The 17,656-nt window shown below is 38.8% G+C and overlaps 1 protein-coding gene across 1 annotated transcript in view; it reads right to left on the bottom strand.

The window, feature by feature from the left end:
- Positions 1-16,992, bottom strand: part of jak1 (Janus kinase 1) — a 31,088-nt gene extending 14,096 nt beyond the window's left edge. The window contains exons 1-11 of the mRNA XM_068707625.1: positions 16,743-16,992; positions 10,201-10,412; positions 9,843-9,966; positions 7,898-8,051; positions 7,082-7,245; positions 6,499-6,767; positions 5,604-5,719; positions 4,534-4,716; positions 3,971-4,128; positions 2,494-2,608; positions 1,760-1,958 (exon numbers count right to left, since the gene is read on the bottom strand). Coding sequence (XP_068563726.1) covers positions 1,760-1,958; positions 2,494-2,608; positions 3,971-4,128; positions 4,534-4,716; positions 5,604-5,719; positions 6,499-6,767; positions 7,082-7,245; positions 7,898-8,051; positions 9,843-9,966; positions 10,201-10,405 — 1,687 coding nt within the window. The 5' untranslated portion in view covers positions 10,406-10,412; positions 16,743-16,992. The remainder of the gene's footprint in view (positions 1-1,759; positions 1,959-2,493; positions 2,609-3,970; positions 4,129-4,533; positions 4,717-5,603; positions 5,720-6,498; positions 6,768-7,081; positions 7,246-7,897; positions 8,052-9,842; positions 9,967-10,200; positions 10,413-16,742) is intronic.
- Positions 16,993-17,656: the final 664 nt, after the last annotated feature.

Below are 17,656 nucleotides of genomic sequence, written 5' to 3'. Positions count from 1 at the left end.
TCAATCAGCATCACCCTACATTCACCATCTGTAAAATGCAATGTGAGTTTGAGTTTTTATGCAAAACCCAAATACAACATGCACCCACGTATTACACTGCACCCACTCCTTAACCCCTTGAACTCATCATAGAGTCTAACACTTCAGCTACACACAATTTCCCAAACCATGTGGTCCTTCTCTCACCCATTTGCCATTAAATACTTACTGTATATTATTTTCATAACAGTTAAAAATCATGCATAGACCAACAAAAACAAAAGGTTAGTATCCTACTCTCTGTATGTTGGGATGCCAGTGTTTTACTATCGTAACAAGAAGGTTGTATAAGTCAGCTGAAATATCTTAACAGTGAAAACAACACAGTAATTCAGTCTCATAGTCAAGCTTTATGATAATAATAAAAACCACACAGCCTCAACGAACATAAACAGCTCAACACATCCATACACACATGCATACATGGCTCCACCTTTTCCTGAGTGAAGTAAATACAAGAGTGCTAGTTTAGCTCCGGAAACCCACATTTACAACTTTCTTCCTCCTTGACACCATTTCACACAGACACACACATTGTTTATGCCAGCTTCAGCTACCATCAGTCAGCGAAGAACACAACTACAGACACACACACACACACACACACACACACACACACACACACACACACACACACACACACACACACACACACTCTGTAAAGGGAAACTCCACTCTAAATCTTGTATGGAGGGAAAGCTTTCCTCCACGGACCACTGTGGGTTGAGCGGTTCATGTCTGTCAAACTTCTGACCCTGCCCAACATCACAAGTGTGGTCTGTTGAACGCGTTACCACACCCGGGTGTGATGTAGCGTTACACAAAACAGTGCATAGAGATACTGCACAGTGTGTGGATTTAGGATGCTGAGATTGCTAGCTGCCAGAGCAAGCAGGATTTTCAGAAAATGCGGGTTTTTTTAAGCATTTCTTGTAGTGTCTTGCAATGAGGACCTTAGAGTCAAAGTATCAATTAACCTTAGCGAAGATCAGAAAAAAATGTTTTGCAATATTTTTCTTTCCCTAGCCATCATAATAGACATATTTCTCGTTTATAATAAATCAAGGGTGCACGTGCTGCAGGAAGGACAGGAAACATGTTGCCACACTGTCCTGATAACTTTTATATGGACATATTAAGTATTCATGAATGAAGCAACTTGCTATTAATTAGTAAAATTACTCTAAAGTGCACTCGTCCTTGCATTTCCAAATTTGTTTTTACTGCGTGCATGTCTGTTGTAACATTGGAATATATTATTATTATTATTATTGGTTCTCAATCATTCTGGTTTCTTTTCCATTCCCTCATGTGCACACATCTCACCAAAACTTTATTACATTATTTACCACAACCATTTAAAATAGCTTTTTACTGACAAATTGAAGTCATATGAACCGTTTTCTCCTTTGATTCAAAAATGGTCTTTCACGCTCCATATTGGTCGTCAACACTTCAGACATACTGATTTCTATTAGTCTTATTTTCTATAAACTCCATTATTGCTGTTGCTCCATAGTATCCTGTAATATGTGCATTGTAAATTGTTTGATAGATGCATATTTGAAACACAGCTTGGCTTTTTTACAATTTTGTTTTTATGTTGTTGGTTTTTACAGTCAACCCTTTTATAGGTATTTTTGTATTTATATAATGAAAGTCTGTGCTAATCCTCTTCTTGCCAAGTAAATTTGTAGTACTGTAGCAGGATTAAGTTTACCTCTAGGCTGTGGAGGGCAGCAGCGCACCAACTGGAACTGGAGGTTGTCGGTGCGAAGGCTTTGGCCTTCCAGGTGCTCCAGCAGTTCAACGAGAGAGGTCCGAAACGTTTCAGTGCCGTACAGGCGGAACCCATTGGAGGCCACCTCAATCTGGAAGTTCTTATACTGACGCACAGAACGAGACTCACTCAGGTCGATCTGGATGCGCAGAGAGAGAGAGAGAGAGAGAGAGAGAGAGAGAGAGAGAGAGAGAGAGAGAGAGAGAGAGAGAGAGAGAGAGAGAGACTTATTCAGTCCTAATGTAAATCGTAACATGAACAGTGGCTAAGATTACGGAGTGGGTCAGTTTTCTGAATGTGTGTGTCTTTGTGTTTGTGAGTATGTGTCAACCTGTCTTAATCTAAGCATCCCGTAATCCAATACAAAACAAGTCGACTTTATTTGGTTAGGTGTTTCTGAGTGTGTGTATGTTTCCTCCCATACTGACTGATAAAAGAGAAGTGCACTGTTAGCAACCTGTCATAATCTAAGCATCCTGTAATCCAATACAAAACAAGCCGACTTTATTTGGTTTGGTGTTTCTGAGTGTGTGTGTGTATGTGGGTGTCATGCCCTCTGATTGGTGAATAACCTACACCAAGCCCTTCAAGTACATCACTGGCATGCTAGACATTACCATGAAGACATGGACAGATTGCAGTTTCCTAAAACCTAATGAATAAGTCTACACTACCTCATTGCAGACCACAGTGATGATGATGTACTCGTATTCAGTGCAGCTCCAGCGCAGGATGTAGGTGCCCTCCTCATTGCCTTCCTGACGCAGCTTGTGGATGGCATACTCCGTGCTGGGGAGGAGAAAGCGCAATGAATGGGGGCAGTTATGATGCCATCACTTGCCTGTGTGCGTGCGTCCGTGAGTGAATGTGCACCTCTGTGTCTGTCCACGGCTAATCTCGCATTCTGCTGCAGCAAACTGCATAATTAGCAGGTTATGACTGCATTCTCAAGGACCTCTCGGGGTTCACACTTTCTCAAAAAAACTTTTATTGCCCGTTTTATACTGCCATTGACTGCCTGCTGACTCCTCACTCACTACTCCACCCCCCGGATAGTAGCTCTGTTTTGTTTTCACTTGTACATTCGTGAATAAACCAGTTTCCCTGATTTATATTGATCCCTTTTGTGCAACTAAAACTTTTGAAAATGAAAAGTAAAGAAATATAAAACAACAAAACCATACTGATTTGTCAGAAGCAGTAACAAAATCTACATTATGACAAACTTTAAATTGCTTTAATGGAAAGGTTGCTCACAAGATGTATGCTAACAATAAAAAAGACAACAGCCTTTCTTACAAAACATTAATTAAGGCTGACTTTAAAATGGAGTGAGTGATTCCTGTGCAGGTAGGAGGCTAACAGGGTATGGTCAGATGCAAATTGAGGTCAGTAACCGATAACGTGTAATATTATTATTATTATTGTCCATTAAAGCGTGGTTTATGCTTGCCATAGTGAAGTCGTCGCGAGGTGTGTGCACCAGAAAATCACTTCATCACTGCCTGCACACCGAGCAAGGGCTCCACCATGCTCTGATAGGGCTTGGTCGTGCACCTCTACATTTTTGTAACTAAATGCCTACTTCACTCTCTGGGCTTTTCAGTCATGATTGACAAATAGTTTAATGATAAAAGAACTACTAACATGCCTCAGGATTTTACAAAGATGGACAATTAGTTTTTAAATACTTTAGAAACATGTGTCTTAAAATCTACATTTGACTAAATATTTTGCCTGCCAAATATAATTGCCAAATGGATATTCAAGCATTGAATGTATTACAATGAAACTTATAATACATTCAATGCTTGACTTCTTTCTATACAGCAATTGCTTAAAAGCGATAAAGTATGTGCATGAATATGAGATATGAGTTTGGAGATTATTACAATCCTCTGCATTGAGGAGGTTGGTTAATGCCGTTTTTGCTGCTAACACTTGTTGCGTTGTTGCTTCTTGACAGTATTACATTTAGTTTTTATGCCCGCTGGCATATCGGATAATACTGCAACAAATACTTTTGTACTCGTAGCTTTCACGCCATCTGTGGTGTCTCGCGCGAATATAAACAAAATAAAGTGTTTTTGTGAGGAAACAGGCACATGCATATATATACACATTTACACCAATAAAACTGCCAGTACAAACCAGATGGGTCCGTGACAGCCGTTGTTTATGTTGTGCACCACTGAAGCAGGGGCCACCTCCTTGCACAAGAAGTGGTGGGCATCCACCGTCAGCCTGAAGTAGCCATCCACGAGGGCTGCAAAGGACAGAGCCTCAGCCCTAGAGGCCATATGCAACTCCTGAAAAGAGAAGAGACGAGGAGAGAGAGAGGAGGAGGGAGGGAATCACAATAGGAGCTATTATAAAGCCACAATACTCCAGAGGGCTATCTAAAAGAGCAGTGATGTATTATAAAAGAAAAAATCCATCTTAATGATGCTGCATAATATCACCATTAGTCAAGGCTAATAGCATGTAGCGACATAAAGGAAATCAAAACAAATGTTGCACAAAGGGTGCTTTCACACCTGTAGCTCGGTTCATTTGGTCAGGACCAAGGAAGGCATGATACATTGTTACAATTTAGTTTTGGTTTGGTTACTGTTCACATATACCTTTTTTTTTTTTTTTTTTAACAAATGAACCTCTGGAGTAAATAAGAAGTTATACACACTGATGGGTAACTCGTGGTGTGTTTGCCTCACCATTCTCTTGTTGTCCTGTCTATAGATGGTGACCGTTGCCTCTTTGATGACAGCATGTGTGATCTCATGGTAGTCACAGAACACCACCCAGCCTTCATTTGCTTCCATGCTTTTGTCATTTTTCTGTTTTCCATCCAACTTGTTCTTCTTTGACTTGCCCTTTTCTTTGCCGATCCCAGTTGACTATTTTAAAAGATATACAAACACATGTACACACACAATTTATGAAAGAAAGAAAAAAACATCAGTGTTTTTCAAATAATGTCAAATATTGTCATCTGAAAATACTGCATTGACCAGTGCAAGGTTGTTTATCACATTTATACTCCATATCTCAAGCACTAATTAAGAAACACTGTAACAAAATAAGACAATTGTACTGCTCTTCTCAAGTTATTTTGGCCGTCATAATCAAAATAATAGGAAATGTGTCCACTATGCCGTCTCAGTATCTCATTACTTGAGTTGTTTTGTGTGCATAAAAAATAAGAAAACTTAACTTGCTCCCTTTGTTGATTGGACACAGGTAGCAAACAAGCACTAAACCACAAAAAGCAAGCACTAGTTCACTTTCTTTTCTGTAAAATATTTATATTATAAGACTATAAGGACTTGGAACTTCTGACTTGAATTAGTGACTTTGCATTGAGTTTAACATACTTTACATTTTGTGACAAATTTATTATTAATACTCCTAAACTTTCTTTGGTACCAGTATTGTGGTGGCTGCATTTATTTTTACCTTAATCATAATCTTTCATATAAAAAACTTTTCTTTTGTAGCTACTCATCAGGGAGTTAATGATATTTAATATACAATATTTTATATTTAAACAGAATTTTATTGTTTTTCAACAGAAACAAGAGTTATATATTTTGCCATCATATCAATAGCACAGAGGAAAAAATTGAAGATAAAATAATAATAAGAAGAAGAAGAATCGTAAAATTATATTTTCCTTATACGACGTTTGACAGTTGTTTGTAACTGCCAGTTTATCTGAAACTAGTGAAACTAGGGGTCATCCTTCCTTTAACACACTGTCTTGTTCACACACAGTTGTACTCACTGTAGCAGGCTTCTTCCTCCAGGAAATGCCAGCGGTGCCAGTAACCAGGACATGCATGTCATGGCTGGTCTTCATGTTCTGACTTCGAGTCTGCTCTTGGCTCTGGTTACAGTAGCCTAGAAACAGCAAGCAGACATAGCAGCAGTTACACATGCAGCCAAATATACAGAAATGCAGCAGCTTTAGGACAAAAGGACTATAGACAAATCGACCATTGGAAAAATGTATACGTTAGTTAATTGGTTTCTCAATATTGTTCTTGGAAAATCTTTAGGAAAATGATGCAGAGACAAGTAAAGCCAGGGACATGTCTTAGTGGCTACTGGATGTTTACTCTGATCTGAAGCAGGTTGCTCAAACCATCAGTGCTGCATCTGTGGCGTCACACATTGGTTGGAAACATCCAGGGTCTGGCCTACTCTGTGATAATTGGGTTAATGTGACATGTAAACATCTTGTTCCTTTCACTTTTGGTTCTCACCATCTGCACAAACACCCACAATGTTTTAGGTATATTTGGATGTCAACAAAGTTTTTTTTAGAAATCCTATACAGCGGATTCAACTATTGCAAAAGGGCTATAAAAACAGTTTTGTGGTAGCAACTATATTTTTTTCTCATCATGCTTAATAATTGAATAATAATAATCATCAATTCAGCAATCTTTCTCTCTCTGACGACAGTTTTCCTCTACTATATCTACTTATATCAACTCCCACAAGGATTATATTAGTATAAAAAAGATCTTTCTTCATCATCTATAATCTCCTGTAATTCTAGTAAAACTACATCTCAAACAAAAAACCACACTGCGCTGTTGCACGCCACAAATCTGGCACATTGCCTGAGAACTAAATCATAGAAGTATCTCCTCGTAATCTTCCTGAATTCTTACCATAGTAGCCTCCGTTGCAGAGATCTCCTTCCTGCGTTACACTGAGTGAGATGGGCTCAAACATCTCGCTGCCCAGGCCGCTGGTCAGGCCCTCCAGGGTGGCCAGGTACTTGATCTTCAGGTCGTACGGCGTGATCTTGCTGTCCTTCATTGTGCGACGGTTGAATTCGCTGAGGAATTTCTTAAAGACGTTGTTGATGCGGATGCGTGTCAGGAAGTTGCGCTGCTTAATGTTGCGGTTCAGCGACTCTGGGATGAAACGTTTGTAGCTGGTGGGATTAAGATAGAAAGATAGATGAAATTTATGAACAATTCCTCTCAGTATTCACTTCCTATGCTTTGTGTTTTGTTTTGAATATAAGAACAAATAATGTGTGACTTCTCAGAACTTCTGCATGTGGCCTGAGCACTTATCTGATATGGGACACTTGGAACAAGCAAGTACATTTCATATACATTTGCAGGATGGCATTGGAAGTGTGCGGCCACAATCATTCTCAAATGTGGTTGATATTTTAACATCTTAATCATAAGTCTGCTGAAGTAGCACCATCCCAACCTTGTTAGGAAATCAAATGTTTACCTGATTTCATGGGGAGCAGTGGGAAGGGTCATAACTATGTCTGTGGTATAGTGAGAGATAGCAAGCACAGCCATGCCCAAACACTCGTTTTCTATCTCGTGTTGCTCTGCCTCTGAGTGGGACACCCGCAGTGGAACCACGCCTGTCTGAAAGTCATGCTGGCCCTGTGCAACAAACATAGAAATATATATGCATTTTAAAAAACAACAACAAAAATGCACGCACGCACGCACGCACGCACGCACGCACGCACGCACGCACGCACAAAAAAAGAACTCCTTTGGAAAATTACTGTGTGATTTGTCTCTTTAAGTGGCACAAAAATCCTGTCAAGATGACGAAATGAAAAGGGAGACTGACTAGTTTACAGGAATTTCAGAGGGAGGTCTTTTTTGGGGGGGGACAACTGACAATTCAATGAAGTTGTATTTCAAGTTTGGAAACATTAACTCTTTCTGAGTAACAACTTCTTCCTTTCTTTTTATATTTTGATTAAAAGAGTTGTGTTTACAGTGGTTCTATATTAAACTGAAGGGGTGTACCATCTATTGTTGACCGTAAAGCTGCACTTCCTGGTATTGTTGCATTTCCTCCCAGTTGTTGATGTTTTGAAACTCAACTGTGAACTGTGTTGACATTTGGGTTTTTTATCAGAATGCATTTTCAGAAGGAAGAAATAACAAATGCAAAACTTTTTAAATGTTTTTGGTGGAGTCTAATCTTTTTAAGTGCTCAAATATCTATTTCACATGGTAAGCTATTAGAAAGCTATGCCTAAAACACTCAAATGACAACACAAATATATATTTTTTTCACCTGGGCAAACAGGTAGTTAAGAGAGGCAGCATCCAGTAGGGGAGTTCCTTCTGGTGTTCTCTGTGGGCTAACCCCTCCTCTGAGTTTACTGATGCAGTGTCTCCAAACTGGAGACTCTCCTTCAGTGGTACCATGCCAGTTTCTGAAATAAAACCTGATAGGGGAGAAAAAGAAACCAAGTTAACCAAATCAATACATGGTGTGCATGCAAGAATGCATGGCTTTGAAAGGCACTCAGTGTACACAACAGAGCAACAATACAACATGAAGTGGTCTATTGCCTCCTGTGTTATATGCAGTGTTTGAAGTGTAAAAGTGTCCGCAATATTAGCATGCTAGCACATTAAAATAAGAACAAGGTAAACATTATAGCTTCTGAACATCAGCTTGTTGCATTGCCATTTGTAAGCGTATGCTTATGATTGCTGTGCCTAAGAACAGCCTCACAGACCTGTCCATACTGGTGGCACTTCCCTGTGTGTGTGTGTGTGTGTGTGTGTGTGTGTGTGTGTGTGTGTGTGTGTTGAACATTTGTTTATGCTCAAGACTGTGTGTATATCCAGACTTGACCACATACCCTGTCTTGTTTGACAGTCTGCACTACAGAACGCAAAGCAATCTGCAGCAAGAAACATCTACACACACAGCACCCACCACAGTAAGGCTATATGCACACTCGCTCTGCTCTACACAAGCTACTATCAACGCAGAGCACAGAGAAAGAGGAAGTGCCATTGACACCACAGTCATGTCGTTGTCGTCCCCCCCAGGGTATAATGAGCAACTTTAGTCTCTTATCATTGGGCCAAGTATTGAGTTAGACTCTATCCTTGGCTTGTAAAGGTTGTAAAAACCGGACCGGACAGGACCCCTGGATTGGTGATGGATGTGGGGGTTTGTGTTTGAGGGAGTAGTTAGTCACTGACATCTTACAAATAGAGAAAATATAGAATGATAGCTTAAATTGTTGACAATATTTTGGAGGTGTTACGGTGTAAATAAGTTCTGTTTGTAACACATTTAATTATCCTCAGAAATGGACAAATTGTTTTCTAAACTAAATACATACAACAATCACTGTATTCTATTAATGTTCCACCAATTGTTGTGGCACATGCCATGATGGCAGCGGGATACACAAAGTAGTCTTGGCATCCACCACGCCATGTCTTTCAGCTCAGTTGGATATAGGATGTGTTCTAACTGTATGTTGTGTGCACAGTCTCCTCCAATTTGGACACACCCCTTACTATGTCCAAAGGGAGGCCTGCAGGAAGCATCTTGATCCAAACTGGATCCTTTCGACATGGAGGGACAGCACTTCAAGCAAACACATTTCAACTACAAGAATCCCAGAATGCATCCTGTGGTCATTACCCAGAGCTCCTGTACCAAAGATGAGGTGAAATGTAGATCAAATGGTAAATAAAAAGCTTTGCCTTCAGGCCCGGCTCCCTCATCAGACTGTATAACAAATTACCTCGGGCCAAATCATTCACTGTTGGTTAAACCTCTGCACTACTGTTTATTTAGTTGATTTAATATTATTCTGTTATTCTATTCATTGTGTATATAGTGTGCATTTTTTATATAATATCTTTACTCTGTTATTATAATTGTATATATTGTGTATTGAAATGTGCATTTTTATTTATTTTTTTTATATACTGTAACCTATTGCTGCTTGCAACTAAATAATTTCCCCTCGTGGGATCAATAAAGTTACTATCTATCTATCTATCTATCTATCTATCTATCTATCTATCACTACCAGTGGTACCTACTTGTCGACAGCACATACCATGTTATACTTGAACTCCATCACTTAAGGTAGCAACTTGCAGCCACTTTGAAGAGAGTACTCTTGAGTTCTCTGATTATCATGACCAGTGACTTGGAGGTCTTGGCTCTCACCCAGTAATATTCAACTCCTATGTAGTCTTACCTCATGCGATAGTGCAACTTGACACTGGTTTCATCCGTGATCTTGAACTCGTAGTTGGGCGGGTACCACATGCTCGTTGTCTCATCATACAGGGCAAATAGGTTATGGCACAAGGGAGAGATTGCTGAGAAAACGGAAAGAAAAGATGAATATTCAGACCAGTGGTTGGATTGGGAGGAGGGCTGATTAACAGGCCTCTCTCTGTTGATATCAGTGTTATCTGATTCATATATGCACCAATCTATGTAAAAACTGTAAAGAACATTATTTTATCATTATGTCATCACTTCAGGAATTACAAAATACAGCTGTTCACTACTTGGGTTAACAATAAGTAGCCAACTTGTCAGTCACTCACAGCATTTTTTGGCAGCATCCACGCAGAGCTCCAGCGCGGTGTAGCAGCCCTTGAAGTACTCGAGCTGGTGCACCTCCGGTGTGTAAAAGTGGATCTCCAGGCCCCGAGTGGAAGTAGGAGAAGAGGAGAGCTGGGCCCTCTTACCAGACCTCCTCATCTTCCCACAGAGTTGCCTGCTCAACTCCATCACCCACAGAGTTGGCATTCAGACACTGGAAGTAAAGTTAAAAAAAAGAAAGCGGGAAGTCAGTGGGGATGTTAGATTAAACTTTTTGGCTTTCATAATGTGTACACCAAAGTAAGCTTTGCCTTTAATACAATACAAGTAGTTGCTACTAAGTAGCATTAATATCATTATTACCTTACATTTTCAATGACTGATCACTGTGTAGTTAACATAACCAATCAAGTGTGTTAAAGGTGAATGTGTTACAGTCAGTAGTATTACTTAATGATTTTGAGCTCAGCAAACGGCAGCAGAGAGTTCAATGACTCATATCAATACAGAGCAGAGCCCCAAGACACAAATGCACCGAACACGGCGATGATGTCTCACTCAAGTGCCAGTTAAATGACGTCAGCCTTTTAAACTGAGCTGATGACATCAACATGGAGGACAGATCGCTGCTGGAGGACTACAGGACGAGTCTGATTGCCTCTACACCGGCTGCATAGCAAAAGCAGCATGTCAACAGCAGCATCTGTGAGTCCTTGAGTTGACAGCAGTTACAGCTAAATACAGCAGCATAACTACAAAGTCACACATAGAAGTGTAAACTAAAATAAAAACAGAAGAAAAGGGGATAAGAGATAGAGACACGTAGAGAGACAACACAGTGAGTAACAGACAGACAGAGAGTTATGTTCATCTGTTTTATTACTGTCATATATATTGCTTGTTGTAACTCCTGTTACCTTCATATTAAGCTGACAAATGAATTCCATTAAATTACTGTCATTGGACAGAGAATTAGTCTACCCTGCTTAACTCATCCTCTTTCACACTAAGGTTAAACTGATGATATTTAAATCAACTACCAAGTTAAACTTGCTTTTATATATATATATAATTTAATATTGTGTCATCTGGTGTACGTGCCAGTGCACAACATAATCATGGGGGAGCAATGTAGTCGCTCTAACAGTCATTCCTCTTACAGCTGAATTTCTTGAGAAGAGATTTTTCAATGAGTCATCTGCGTGCCTCTTACAGTGAGTGAGGTTAATTGACACATTGATTGATTTAATCAGCCTTTCTCTTCCTACCTAAATGCATCTTCATACATGAAATGTAAAAACATCTCTTAATATTTGGTGTGGCGTATTAAAAAAAAGCTGTCATTAACAGATGACATGATCAAAACAGGCAATAGTGAACTAACTGCAGTTTTACCATATTTTCTAACTATTGTTTCTGCCAAACAAAAGAAGACCTTGGGAGCAGCTTATAATGAAACTATAGAGAGCCAATCCCGACAGTTGGGTAGATGATTCAGGTGTGGGTGAAGTTAAGTCTACACAAGGACTGAACACTGCCTCTATACATGTCTGTGTCTTTCAAATGTTTAGGGTTGCAATAATTACTTTTAACGTCGATCAATCTGACCATTATTTTCTAAATTAATCAATTAATTGTTTGGTCTATAATACGTAAAGAAGTAGTAAAAATATATCATGAAATTGGAATCCTGGAATTTTTTACACTATTTATTTAGAAATTACTTTAATTATTAAGTAATCATTAAAATAGTTGGTAGTTGATGTTCTATCGATAAACTAACTGATTAATAATCTACTCGTTTCAGCTCATTCATTTATATTTTCAAAACCAGAACTAAACAATAATCTTCAGTCGAGGAATGTTTTAAAGGTTTTGGTAACTTGGGTGCACTGGACTCAACTGATGATATTTTTGCTTTTATACACATATACATAACATTAAATGAATAGATACTGTGTACAATGTATACAGTTTGGTGGTCTAAAAAAAGAAGGAAAAAAAGTTAATACTACACCAACAAACAAATAAACTCTTCTGCAACATTTGCATAATTTTTGCTTATTTAAGTTTGAGGTAATTAGCCCTTCTAAAAGGTTGAGAAAAAACAAACTAAACAACAAGCATTACGAGGACAAAGTGCTACTGGGAAACAAAAAAGTGAAAGTGAAATAACATTAGCCTCATTTTCCCCATGACAACCTTCTTTTACTGATTTAGAACTTCCTGCATACTTTTCAAAGTAAAAGCCTTGAGCAAAAACAATTGTGTATGGCTTTTACTTTGTCAATCGGAAACCCTGGCTGACAACTTATCATAGGAAGGCAATGTTTTTTTTTTATTAAGTGGTTTTAATGTTTTGTTCCACGATACAAATTACATCAGTGGATAATCCTCTGGCGCCTTAAAAAATGCGCTTACTAACAAGTGGCTAAATGAGGCTAAATCATCACGCCGACTAGTCCGCCTTCACAGCCTTGATGTGTATACTAACACTCATACGACCATGGTGTAGTTTGTTTATAGCCTAACATTAGCTTTTTTTTTATTTTACTTATGGCGATTGCCTTCACACTTCAAAAATCATATCAGTGTCGTGTGAACAGCATATTCCGCTTGGATATTCTGAATTAGGCCTCATTCTGAATGGAGCATTTTCCGATTGAGACCTGTGGTAGCAGATAGTATTGTTTGGCCATGTTATACAGCACATTTGGAATATGCGTCTCAATTGGGGACAATGGGGGGCTTGTTTACTGCAAGCTCTGTTTGTTGTACACACGATTGCACCATGGATGTATAAAGAGTAGGGGTGTAACGGTTCACAAAATTCTCGGTTCGGTTCAATACGATACAGTGGTGCCACAATTCGGTACGTTTTCAGTACAGCAAAAAAGCAGAAATGCCAAATCCTCACTGGTGAGACTCTCAAGTAGTCTTTAAAAATGAAAGGTCGTGTTTGATACTTAGGATCTTCTCTAAATTATTCCTCTATAAACTCAAACAGACACATTTCCTGCAAAGCTTTAGAAGTTTTATTTTTCAGACTTAGTTACAGCGCTGCGGGTCTTGGCCTATCTCTCATCTCATATTTACATTAAAACATTAAAATCAACACTTACACATAAAAATTTACTAGATTATGATTCATAAATGTGGTCAACACTCGTCTCTCACTCGTTCCCTCAGTGCCGTTGTTGTCTGTTCTCACTCGTAGCTCTGCTGAAGTCTCTGTCCTACTGGAGAGCAATCCACGTTTTGTTCCTTTATAGTTCATGTGTGTTAACTTGTTGTACATAACAAAATAAGCATTAATAAGAAAAGTCCTCCGTTTTGTGTCCGTCCTCCCTAAAGCCGCTAACCGTTACTTCAGACGGCCGCTCGGTAGGTCTGATAACGTCGCTGGACATGCCGCTCACTAATCGCTCCATTAACAGCTGTTTCCTCCGTAATAATGCAGACTTTAACTGAACAACAGCTGCTAGTAAAGACAACACGGTCAACAACACCTGTAATCAGTTGTTCATGTTGAATTAACCTGGTAGTCGATCGGTAAGGAAGACTGTTGTTGTTTGTGAACATTCGGTCATGTGATAGGAGCGTGGCGAATCAGGGAAGGACATCACGTTACGTCTGGTGGGTTGCCATGTTTGAGCGCAGTGGCGCCACCAATTTCAGCTATATTTTTTTTTTTTCAAAAGCAATTTAATCTTATTCAAACGTATTGTTCGTAATGCATACCGAACCGTGAGCCCCGTACCGAACGGTTCAATACGAATACGTGTATCGTTACACCCCTAATAAAGAGAACTGGATACAGCGTTGGAGGCGGCGCTCCGTTCGCTCCCATGAAAGTGGCGGAGTGGCGCATGAAGCAAAAAAAGTCAGACTTCTGAGTATAGAATATAAATGAAAATACCTGTACCTTCCGCATTATGGAGTCCAGAGAGCATGCGCACTAGTGTGTTTTTTTACCCCGGAGCAACAAAGAAACTCTGGATAAGAAGCAACAAAGAAACTCTGGATTCGGCCATTACTGAATTGTACTACTTTATAAGGGCTATTCAACGGGGAAGTTGATTTACCTAAAAAAAAAAAGACTGCTGAGTTACAGCACATGACACTTTGCAGAGATGCATGCCCAAAAGAAAACATTTCTGGTTGTAAGGAGAAACACCTACTACCTACTTTTTAACCATGATGAAGGACTGATATCAAATATTAACAGGTTTTTGAATATGCACAAATATGGCAACTTTTCAAGAAGGTGGTTTAAAATAATGAAAGAGACTAACTGTGTCCGCATGGTCAAACAGTCCGCCACTGGTTATGTTAATCAGAGTATTCAAGGCTTCATGTAAACAGGAATTAAGTGGAACATTCATTTTCATTAGCCATGTAAACGGCTTAGTACAGTATTGTCTTTTTTTGATTATTGGCCAAAAAATATATATATTTTGTGCATGTAAATGCAGTCATTGTTGCCCGTGTGCATGCTGAGCAAGGCCACTCCCCTAAATGTCATTAAATTAGTGCACCATCCCACCAGGGAGTTTTTGATGATTCAGCACCCACGTAAGCTGTGTACATTCATTATATTGACTGACCAATCAGTCAGTCAGGAGAACACATCAATTCAAAAGCTGAGACCATTTTTCTGTTTATAGGATGATTATCAAATTGGCTCAATTGTAGTATTTTGCAACAAAAAACATAAACTAACAAAAGCATGAAAAAGTGTTTACTATTTTCATTACATTTCAACAAAATCTGCAAAACACCACATCTCCCTTTTTGAAAGCCTCAAAACCAATGTGCCTTAAGTAAAAATTGTGGGCAGACATTGGGGCCGTTAAAACAATAACGTCAGAGAGGCCACTTTCTATTTTCTTCAACTGCAATAAACTTAAAAAACAGAGATCAAACTACAACAAATATTCAATTTTGATCACTATCCTATATGAAAGTATCTTAGAAATGTCAGATTGTAAATCTTTTTTTTCAACTTTTTACAACTTGATTTCATTTCATCATTAAGCATTTTAAAGGTCAATTCCTTTGAATAATTTCAAAATAGTCATCACAGCTTATGTTTGAGGAAAAAAAATGAAACAAGCATGTAAATTGATCTCAAAGTTCATTGGGTATAAAACAAATAAAATTAGTGTTAATAGTAAACTACATCTATCACGCAATGGCTGTATGCCTCCGCAAAGCAGTCAATTAACAGTTTACATCTATGTAATAAAAAAAAAAATGCTCAAACGTTCTTTCATTGTTCAACAAATTTTATTTTTTTAATGAGTGGTGGTAAGACCACAAACTCTGTGTTTGAGAGTGTGTTTGAGAGTGAGAGTGTGTGTGTGTGTGTGTGTGTGTGTGTGTATGTATATATATATATATATATATATATATATATATATATATATATATATATATATATATATATATATATATATATGTGTTCGACCCAGGAAGAGGAAACTACAGGTTTTCATTATGAATTCATTCTCTGACTATTTTCAATTCATTGTTTGGTCAGAAAATGCCAAGAAACTGAAGAAAAGGCCTGTCACAACTCCAAGGTCTACAAAATGTCCAACAATCCAACAAGCAATAGTAAAATTGGATATCAAAGAGAAGAAAGAAAACCAGGAAATATTCACATTTGAGATGATCGAACCAGGAAATCTTTACCAGGTTTGCCTGGAAAATTAAATCCCATATTAAAAGGATTTTGTTAAATGTTCTGTCACCAATCGTCACAACTCAAATTACAGGACACAAAGGTGACACCTTTGATTATCCTCTTCCTGTTATCTTAATAAGTTACATTTTAGTTAACAATAAAACGCAGGCCTAAGCATCTTATTGAAATCCATCTTTACAGTTATGGGGCAGGGTCCCTGTGGTTCCCTGGTCCGCGATAAAACTAACAATAGGTTTCACTTTCCTTACACACAAGACAATAGTATTGACGGCTGCCGATTTCAAAAAGATTCCACTTTCAAGTATTGTTTACAGTTTGGTTTAAGGTGGACCTAATCCAATATCCTTAAATCAAATAATAAAATAGCTTTGAAAACGGACTGACTGTCACATTTTTTGTCAAACTTTCTTTTACAATAGTAGGCCCTTGTTTGAGATAGCGTTGTTGTATTGGATTGCATCATATTATAGGACATTCCTAATACTTAGTTCTCACTCTGTTAACATGATTAATTTGATTTTTAAATTTTAGATTAACGTTACATTTTAAATCACACTGTACAATGTCCATCATCTATCTGCCTGTATAGCGTTGATGATAGGATGGCGTCTCATCCTAGCCGAGCGGACGAACATTGGTGGACATAAACGTTAGCTTGTTAGCAAGTTCACGTAGTTGACTTGGACGGTCAAAGCAAACAACAGCGGATTTTTTCCCCACTTGACAACAACGGGGAAAGATGGCAGACAAGCGGGTGTGTTGAACGGACCAGAAGAGAGACATTTCTCTCGATGGGGACATTCAATAATAAGCAGTTAACTGACATTTACTCACCTCACGAGCTTAGCCAGACAGCTGGCAAGTTACTTCCGTTTCGCTCAGTACATTAGACGCCTGGACCAAGTTGTAGGTCCTCTCTAGACTCAATTTAAGTTACGGTATCGTTTGTCGGCTACTTGATTCCACAACTTCCCGAGATAAATATCCAGTATCCAAAGGTAGAGAAATGTTAGGTTAATTCCACGGAATTGTTTGATGGTTGGTAGTTTGAGCAAAGACGCAATCCTCCTCCGTGCTCGCTAACCCTTCCTGACAAGTAACAGCCCCTTTCCCGAAAACCACGTAATAGCCTCTGTAGAATTCGGCAGCTGATTGGCTGCTTAACCCGTCACTCAATATGAGACATTAACCCTTTGCTGGACTCAGGCTAGACAGTGTGCGTTTTTATTACTCAAGTTGTGGTGACTCACACCCCTTTAAAAGACAAAAAGGTGGTCCCATAAGATTAACCATGAAAAAATAAAGCTTTGAATAGCTTTCATCTACTTGTTTGTCTTTTTGTCAAATGCTGTATCCAAGGTAAAGAATTAACATTACATCTCACTTTTTTATCCAACATGGTTGAGAATTCTTTAAAGCACCCAGGGAAATTCTTTTAAATTTGAACATCTATTGAACATCTGTACATTATATGTCCCGGTGGCATGTAACTAAGTACATTTACTTAAATGTTAGGTAAATGGTAAATGTACATACATTTATAAAGCAGGTGGTCTTCAGACAACTCAGAGAGACTGCCATACAAGGTGTCCCCTGCTCTAATGCTCATTCACACACTCATTCACTCGCACACACACACACGCACACGCACACGCACACACACACACACACACACACACACACACACACACACACACACACATTCCACACAACACACACAGATGAGACAGTCTTCGGGATCAATATCT

Source organism: Cebidichthys violaceus, unplaced genomic scaffold (genome assembly GCF_023349555.1).
Source record: "Cebidichthys violaceus isolate CVI_PGR_0920_01 unplaced genomic scaffold, fCebVio1.0.p SCAF_13, whole genome shotgun sequence".
In the NCBI taxonomy this organism is placed as follows: domain Eukaryota; kingdom Metazoa; phylum Chordata; class Actinopteri; order Perciformes; family Stichaeidae; genus Cebidichthys; species Cebidichthys violaceus.
The sequence above is the reverse complement of the archived record's forward strand: the minus strand, read 5'-3'. Positions and strand labels throughout refer to the sequence as shown.